At 39.3% G+C, this 9,634-nt stretch overlaps 1 protein-coding gene across 5 annotated transcripts in view; it reads right to left on the minus strand.

Moving 5' to 3' along the window:
* The window catches only part of RBBP6 (RB binding protein 6, ubiquitin ligase), a gene marked incomplete at its 3' end in the record, with an annotated part of 31,869 nt that extends 23,565 nt beyond the window's left edge, over positions 1-8,304 (minus strand). For all 5 annotated transcript variants that reach the window (XM_084881255.1, XM_084881253.1, XM_084881254.1 and 2 more), the window contains exons 1-3: positions 7,894-8,304; positions 3,695-3,794; positions 825-861 (exon numbers count right to left, since the gene is read on the minus strand). In XM_084881255.1, the coding sequence (XP_084737381.1) occupies positions 825-861; positions 3,695-3,794; positions 7,894-8,059 (303 nt within the window). In that variant the 5' untranslated portion in view covers positions 8,060-8,304. The remainder of the gene's footprint in view (positions 1-824; positions 862-3,694; positions 3,795-7,893) is intronic.
* Positions 8,305-9,634: the final 1,330 nt, after the last annotated feature.

The following is a 9,634-nucleotide window of genomic DNA, read 5'->3' on the forward strand; positions in this document are numbered from 1 at the left end:
TTATGAGAAAAAGGAAAATATTTTAATTTGGACAACTGAGCAAACTGGAACTGAAAGATCTTATATTAAAATTTGAAAATTCTCATTGTACTCAATTGTGTAAAATCATCAAAATCATTAGGAGATATTGATATCCTGGTGGAGGGCCCAATTTCAGTTTCACTTTAAATTAAGGACAGAAACAATGAATAGGAGCTCAAAATTGCCAAATAAAGCAAAATTAAATAATAAAGCTGCATCAATGGTCTCTGGAAAGCTTTCTTCTCTGATGTATCTGAACTTGGAGAAAGCATCAAACTTTAATATGGAGCTTTGTATGTTGCTAACCCCCCTTTAAAAGCCATCCATGAGGCAGAAAAAAAATAACCTAACAAAAACTAAGTGATACAATGTGAAAATGGCAAAATATACACTCCAAACATTTTTTTATTGCAAGAAACAAAAAGCACACAACAGCCTGTACATACATACAAAATACTAACTATAGACAGACAGATGCAGAACATGTTATCATGTTCAGTAATGTAAAACCTACATGATCTAAAAAGGATCATACATTAACTGTACAACACAGTGTCATACAGGGTTGCTATCATTTAATACGAAACAGTATTTTGGGGCACAAATTACCCATTTCTACAAAGTAAGTGTGCAAATTATGCCACATATATCCAGATTCAACTGAGCTGTCATCAAAATACATTTTATTTACAATATGTGCTATGATCAGTTGGATATTAAGGACTAATATGATTTAGTTCACTGCAACATTAAAAAGGTAAAAGCAATGTGTAGAAAAAGTGTGAGATGGTGTTTTTACATACTGCTTTTGAAGTTCCCATCACTGGTTCAGTTCGACTTCTAAAAAACAAAAACAAAAATAACATTAGCTCTATGAGCAGCTATTTAGGATTTTATCTCTATCACACTTTTGCAGGACAATTTTCCTTTGGGACAAAGATTTACAAACAGCCAATTTCCAAAAAATACACTATTTTAATCAATCTTTACCACCTTTGAACACTATCAGTTTAAGATGTATTTGTGATTAAAAAAAAAAAAATAAAAAAAAAATCTACTCGGGAGGCCTGCCAGGAGAGATGGATGGCATTTGAATGAAAATATGTTCATTAGAATAATGGTCTGAGAAATGTAAGTATGAGACAGTTACTAAGAAAATGTCCCATATGATTCCCACACTTGGCAATCAACCTCTGTAAACTTACATGCCTTTTGACTTATTGCCACTTAAAATAGTTTGGTCTATTGAGAATTATTCCTATTATTAAACTTTTCCCCAGTTCTTAATAGATACAGATATAAATTTTCACACATCAGATTTTCTTAAAGCAAGACCATCATTAATATTTATAATTTGGATCCCTGAGAAATTGTTGTGCTCCAAAAACTGGATTTCAAATCCAAGAGGTTGATAGTAAAACAAAAATTATAAATTCCAGAAAAATACAATGTAGTTTGACAGAGTATTTTAGTCAAAAGAATTAAATGGTTATGGATAATTAGATAAGTTAATTTTTAAAGAGCACACAAACCCCAAAAGAAAATTTTTTTCTAGGTCTCACAGGAAACAGACCAGAGGTTGAACTGCTAAATATATATGCTAAATATATAGCCTTTATATGCTTAGTTTTAATTTTAGTTTTTGTTCATGCTGTCGGGACTATTCAGAGATGTATAGAACCAAATCATTTGTACATGATTTGGAAGTCCTGAGGTAAAAATAAAGTTTTCTTTTTCTAATATTTGTTCAACAAACTCAAGAGGCATTTTATGACTCAACTATATTACAAAGGAAATCATATCCATAGTGAATTAACATGCAATTCTCTAACAGCCAACTTATTTTTTAATGTACTTCAAATAATTCCCCAAAAGTTTTTGAATATATAAAAAAGTAAATCTAAAACTCAATGTTTTTATAAGGTTTACACTAGATTTTAGAAATTAATTTTTTTCCTTATTTCTTAAGATTACACCCCTCCCACCCCCCACATAGTTCACTTGGTATTTACAGAAGAAAAAAAAATTCAGTCTTTTAAGTTGTTAATATACAGAAAATATTATACAAAAGAACTTCCAAATGGAATGGAACTTTACAGTAAACAATGAGAATAATCTGTAAGAATGAATACTTGCCCACACAAAGTGAACTCTAAGAAATGATTGTACCTCAATTCTAAGGACACATTCCATTTCCTAGGAATGATAAATTAGCAAATTCAAGAATTTTTTCATTAACCAAAAGCAGAATTTGCCATAATTATAAATAAGGCTACCTAACTCCTAAGGGGAAATCACTACCCTTTAAATAGCCCATGATGCCCCTTGTCCTGTTTGGTCAGTTGGCTAGGTCCTTGGTGGGCAAACTGCAGCTCGCAAGCCACATGTGGCTCTTTTGCCCCTTGAGTGTCTCTTTCACAAAATACCACGGCCTGGGCAAGTCTATTTTGAAGAAGTGGCGTTAGAAGTTTAAAAAATTTGGCTCTCAAAAGAAATTTCAATTGTTGTACTGTTGATATTTGGCTCTGTGGACTAATGAGTTTACCGACCACGGGCTAGGTGTTACCCGTGCACCAAAAGGTTGCAAGCTCAACCTCTGGTAGACAGCATGCAGGAGGCAGCAGACAGATGTCTCTCTCCTCCTCCCCCTAAAATCAATTTTTAAAATATTTAAATAAAATAAACAAATGGCCTAAGTAGCTGTCCTTTTCATATGTTATGATTTTGCTATCACCATTAAAATAGCAAGAAATCCCTAGCTCTAGCTCTGGCTCAGCGGATAGGGCGTTGGCCTGTGGACTGAAGGGTCCCAGGTTTGATTCCAGCCAAGGGCAAGTAAGTGCCTGGATTGCGGGCTCAATCCCCAGTAGGGGACGTGCTGCTGGAAGCAGCCAGGTCAATGGTTCTCATCATTGATGTTGCGCGCTCTCTCTTATCCCCCTTCCTCTCTGAAATCAATAAAGAAATATATTTTAAAAATAAAAGTAAAGTAGCAGGTATAGAAAGTTACTAGATATAAAATGTTAACCCTGCCTCCTTGTTAAGCTCCAGACTAGTCCTAAAGTATTGCTGTTTTGGTCATTACCAATAATGGTCATTTACCATGTACCAGCCACTGTTTATTCATATCCTCATTTCATTTTGAGAATTCTAAGGTACAGACTTTAACTTACCCAAAATCACAAATTAGTGAGAAGCAGTGAGTATAGTCAAACTTAAGTTTGATTCCAGTATCTGCTCAAAAATCCTATAAACTCTCTACCCTCCTGACAAAACCCCTTTTTGATGAGGAGCAAATGTTGGCATTTAATACTCTTGATGTTGAGTTAATATTTAGCACAGATTTCTTAGGAAACTCATATATATTTTTTAACAGTAGGTGGAAAAAATAAAGTGTAGAGGCAAAGAAGGTACAGAAATACTGTTCACTGTTTGAACATCATTTTGTCTTTCTAAAGAGTACCTATACAGAGCAAAAATCTTCCTAATGGTGCTTATTCCTAACTACAGGTTAAGTTAATCTACCGAGGGGAAGAAATCAGGAAAAACAAACCAATCATCAGTTTTAATGATTGAGGAGATATCGGAGGTTAGGTTCTAAAACATCCCTGTTTCTTTCTCATACCAAAAGCCTATTATTTTGAGAACTTAAATACATGAAATGGATACTTACATAACGTATGTCTTGCTTGTAGATTTAACACCTCCAATAGGAATTCTTCTAACAATTACAGATGAATTCTTAGGAATCAGGGCATTATCATCAGTATATTCTGTAAATAAAATGATAGAAATGAATTTCTATTTGGGGATTTGGGTAAAGTCACAGTCCTCAAGAATTAGAGGACTTCAAATATGAATTTTATGGGAAATAAATTTAAATATAAAAGAGCATTAATACTATATTCCTTGCATCTGGATTACTGATGTTGTCAGAAAAAATATCCAAAGCCATAAGGGACTCCTCTTCAAAGGACACAAATTTTCAATTGGTTCTTGGCCCAGAAAAATCCACTTTGGTGGACCCCCAAATTTTAGTTAATTTAGCCACTAATGCTGAACATCTGAGCTATGAAAAAAGCTGTTGTTTATAACAAAAAAATTCTCTCTCTCCTAGCCCTTAAAGGTAAGTATTACTGGAGGAGATTAAAAATTTAAATTGCTGTGTTTAAATACAGAAAAAAAGGTTTTGTAATAAAGAATTAAGTGGAATGCAACTTAGAATAGAATGTTGGTTCAAGGAAATAACTGACATTTGAGACTTAAAAGACTGAGAGGCCATCCAGATGTGCAAAAGGCTGTTTCAGATAGAAAGGAAAGTACTTGGAAAAATCAGAAAGGCTGAACAGCTGAAGAAAATAATGTGAAATACAGGCAGAAAGGTACTTATCATACATTGATTTGTATTTTGTTTCTAAATACAACAGAAAGTTATTGAAGGATTTAAACAAAAACAATGAAAATTTTGTTAAAAACAAAACAAAATGATAACTGTTATCTAAGTGGAGCATGAATCCATAGAGAAATGAAAGTAGAAACAGACTAATAGGGCCCCTACTGTGCAGTCCAGGTAAGAGATAAGGATGGCCTGGGCTGGGATATGAGAGAGAAATGGAGTCAGAATGTTTGAGGCAGAACTGCTAAGGCTTGTGGATGAACTGAATTGGGATAAGGTGTGTGTGTAGAAGAAACAAGAATTGGGTACGAATTTGAGTTCCTGGTTTAAACAACTGGATGAACAGTGATATCAATTCCTGATAAGACAAATGGGAACATTAGTGAATCCTATTTTTCTACTCTTTGAAATATTATTGCAGTTATTTCTCTAAGAATAAAATTTAAAGAGTAAATGGACCAATGAATTTAACTATGGTAAAAAGAGTTAAGGAAGGAACTAGTAAAATTATCAAAAAGAAAAATAATCCAATACAGGGAGAAGGATGAGAAAATGTACCCAATTTCCTTAATCACACAGACAGACATTAGGGTTTATTCTGCTAAGGTTGTGAGTTTACTTGTTTCACATAAGTTACCACCAAGTGACTGACTTCCAATTATTTCAAGTTTGTCACATTTCTAAGCATTTTCATATATATAAAACCAGTTCTATTCTTTTAAATCATAGTACTATTGGTATTTCCTGTTATGAACTAAGTTGTTCAAGAAAGGGTTATTTTCAGTATATTTCAAGCAGTAGGCTGTATCTCACAGTTAGAATGATGCAATTTCCTAGATCCAGGAATACCAATATAAGCCTATCATCTTGCAGTTTATGACAGTTCCAGATTCTAAGCAAGCTAAGAAATACTGGGAACAGAGATGGAGAATCTTTAAAAAGCAAATTCTAGAATCAAAACTTGGTGTCAAACACCTGACAGTTTCTGAGTGTATAACAACTCTCAAAAGTGTTCAATGGGGAAAAAATAGCAAATGTGTTCACAGCTTTCTAGGACAATTAATCAACAAACTGCTGTGTCAAACTAAAAGTTAGGTGCCCTAACACCAGTCACTGTAACTGACCTTTTAATTTTTATGTACCTGAATTACATCAATGATTTTCTACCCTTTAGTAGCCTGTTAACTTCAAAAGACTCTCTCTATACACCAGGATAATTTTTAATCCAAAAACATACACATCATGGATGAAATGAAAAACAAGAGCATTTGAAAAATGAAGGAAAATGTATAAGAGTATTTTAAAAATACTTCACCCTCAGCTTCCAAATCTTTTGTAGTTAAGTTCAAATGAAGGTTTTTTGTTTGTTTGTTTGTTTGTTTTCTGTGTGTGTGAGTGTGTGTGCAGAAACATAGGTAAATAGGTTACATAGTTAAATTATATAGGAAAAGCATACAATCTCCTGTTATGAAGCTATAAGCACTTATTGTGTACTCTTTAATTCACTGGATGGTGCTAAAACTAAGGGGGACTCTTACTCAGCTGTCTCGTGACACTGGATACTATTTCCAATAAAACTCATTAAGTGACTGTCCTCTGTACTACAGTATTTCTCCCCTAATGTGAGGATGCAAAGAATGCAGACTTCCTCCCCAGGAGCTCCTTCTCTTAACCAATCTAGTATCAAAGCTCTCTCTAATAAGGACAGTTCACACAAATACGTAAAATAAACATGCTGTTGGGCCAAGAAAGCATTCCTTTTTCTTTCAGCGTTTATCAAAATAAAGTACCACATAATTTCCTGGCTTAGAAAAAAAATAACATATCACTAAAGTCTTAAATTTTGAACAAGAATTCCATCGCCTTACTCCATCAAATTCACTCCAGTCTAACAAAGTTGTGTTCAATTATTGGGTGGAAAAGATGGACAAAGTCTAGCCCCAAAGAATTAAATTGTGTAATATTGCAATAAAATTTGAAGCTTGCATAGTATCTAATGATTAAAACTGACTTAATATTCTTTAATTCCATTTGTATTGTCTTTCATTCATACGTACCATTCCCCTATCAAGATGGCCTGAAATTCTTATAAAGTCACCTGTTCTGTAAAGTATAATATGTAAGGAATGTTTTTGGTGACCTTAAAGAAAAAGTAATTCCCTTAAAGTATTTTCTTGAATATATTTTTTAAAATCTTTGGTGTTTTTTTTTTTTAACTTTATTTTTTATTGTTTGAAGTATTACAAATAGTAGTACATATGCTTCCTTTTTGCCCTCCTTGACCCACCCCCAGCCTCTTGAATATTTTTAAAAGCTGTTTTTCAAACCTTCGTGACCACTAGTTTTTCCTCTCCTAAGTATAGAGATGCTACACATAATTACAATTACCATGGCTTCGCGTGAGGTGTCCTTTAAGTATGAAACTATTTTTAAAGGTGGGGAAACAGCTTATTCTTTCGCACATTATCACGTGAATAAAATTCTTTTTTAATGAATATTTTTGAGTCATGATTGCCAATAGTGCTGTTCCTTAACACAATAATACAATCATTCTTAATATCGGTTGTAAATGAAAAACAGCTCTTTGCCAGGACAAGACATTCTATCTACCAAACAACAGGCTACAAGTGGGGGACTCCCCCCTCCCAAGTGCAATGAAAAGAGCCCTTGTTACCATAAACCAAATTTAGTAATCAAGAAAAACCCTAATCTAATTAGAACTTCGTTCAATTTCTTCTGATGCCATCAATAAAACTCAAATGACTGACCATCTGAAAACTACAGATCAGCATTACAATACTGAGAAAAAGAAACCAAGTCAAGTTCAGAGTCAGAACGTGAAAGGGTCATTTATCACATTTTCAGTAACTACTGTTAAACTCTCATTATAAAAAAAAATGCATATAAAGTAAGAGTACATCACATGTACTCATATGACAACAGCCTATTGTTTTTCAGTATCCTAATATCAACATCACAGTCTAACAATCATTTTTTTAAAGTCTTTTTTAGATCTAGTAAAAATGAACAAAGAGCACAGCCACTTAATTAGTGTATTACTAATTCTGAAATTTGCACTCAAGACTAAAGCAATTTAATCCAGTTGAAGACTGGCTGGATTAAATCCCCCAAAATGTTCAAGTGAGGCTCTCTTCTCTACAATAAAGACAACTCCAAAGTCAAACTAGACAGACAGGAGAAGGAAGAAAAGTAAAAAATGTGCCCCCAACAGTCGTTAGGTTATAAAGTTAGAGAACTAACAGTGAGGGGGGCAGCTCCCAAAGAACCCCTAATCCTGTCCCACCCAAGCCTTTTCCAAACATCGGAGGGGATTAGGCTGCCCGTATGCACAGAGCAAGCACAGCAGCTCAAGCCCGAGCCCGGGCTGCCCCGCCAGAGCCATGATGGCGGTTAGTCTTCGGCTGGGAACCTCCCCACCGGCCGTCTCCGCCGTCTCCGCGTCCATGTGCTCTTACCTTCCTTGGTCTGCGCGTTGGTGATCTGCAGGTCGCAGTCCGCGGCTTTCAGCTTCTCTCTCCCCATAATCTGCTTCTTTAGGTCGCAGAGAGAGATGTGGAGCCCATCAAAGGTGACCGTGTCATAGTTGAGTTTGGAAGAGAATTTATAATGCACACAGGACATGGTGCCTAAGTTCGGCGAGGAGACGTGGACACGCTCAATATACGTATATTTATAAACTTAAGAGCAGAATATGTACATACACAAAACACAAGACACCCGAGACCTAAGGCCTCGGATTAAACACCCCCTCCCACACAGGGGCGTGAGAACCGCAATCCGGCCCCGACCTCGGAATCCCTTCATGTGCAGGAGGGCGGACGAGGGCGGGAGGGCCAGGGGCTCCGCCAACGGGCACCGCGTCACCCGGCCGGGTCCCCCTCGCTCATGCTAGGGGCCGGCAGACGGAGCAGTCAGTCGCGGTCAGTCCACACGTTACAAGTCCGAGCGACCCGGCGGGGTCAGGGGTCCATAGTGCAGCCGCACCTCCCGGTGGCTCTCTCCGTGGTCTGGGTGACCCGGGCCCCGCGAGAAGGCCGCGGGGAGAGGGCCTAGGCCCGCAGTCCACCAGCGGCCTCTCGCCTCCTCCTGGCTTGCGGACGACCGGCGTGGCTCCCAGGCCCAGGCCCGCCCCCCCCCTCGCCCCGACTCCGGCTCCCCCGAGGCCTCGGCGCCGCGGCCTAGGCCCAAACGCGCGGTCGGCGGCGAACAAGCCTTCCTTCGCAGGCCGCCGTCACCCCCCGCCGCAGCCGCCAAGCCGGCAGCGGGCCTCCACCCGGCTCCGGGCGCGGCCTCACCAGCTGGGCCCCGCCGGCGGCCGGGGGGCTTCGGTGACCTGGCGCCGCCGCCGCCGAGGCTTCCGGACGCTTCCTCACGACGAGTGCTCCGCGCTTCTCTTGCCTTCCGCTCCCGTCGCTTCCAGGCCCAGAATGACGAGCGGGCGACGGCGAGGGCTTCCTTTATGTCCCGCCCCGCGCCGCTCCCAGGCCCTCACTCGGAGGCGGCGACACATCCACACCACTCAGTATGGCGGACGCGGCCTGACTCCAGCGAGCGCCCACTCCGGGGTCTCTTAAGCAGGAACTGCACGGGCGGCGCCTGTGGGCGGGGCCGGCGTGCGCGCGTCGGCGGCGGGGGCGGGGCCCGCGGCGTCACAAAGCGCACTCTTCCCACGTGACCCCGCGCTTTGTGACGCGGAGCGCGGAACCGGAACCAGCCGAGAGAGCGGAAGAAACCATCGGCCTCAAAAGGGGAAGGGGGAGACTGGAAAGAGGGCCGACTTATAGGGCGGTTCTGGGAGGGGAGCTCAGATTTCAGCAGCTATTACCAGACTAGTTTGCGCCACAAAGGGGGGTTCCGAGGGATGCCCGCCTAACTCCCCTTGCCTACAATCCCCTACTCTTCCGAGCCTCCCAATGTAAGTAAACATTCTGGTTGCTATGCAAGCACCCCCTAACTTAGCCTTTCAACAAACTCGGTACCCTAAGATAGTCCAATTATGAAGCAGCCCCAGGGTAGAATTTATAACCACTACCATAAATTTTTTGTGGACACCCTGTATTTTGGGAGGTGAGCACACAATGCAAGATTACAGATGTGTTATAGATCTGTAATCTTGAAACTGATATCATTAACCACTGTCACCCCAATAAATTTAATTTCTAAAAATTTCCATTAAAAAAAATGTTACTTGACCCT

The sequence above is a fragment of the Pipistrellus hanaki genome (genome assembly GCF_964339955.1).
Source record: "Pipistrellus hanaki genome assembly, chromosome: 4".
NCBI classification, from domain to species: domain Eukaryota; kingdom Metazoa; phylum Chordata; class Mammalia; order Chiroptera; family Vespertilionidae; genus Pipistrellus; species Pipistrellus hanaki.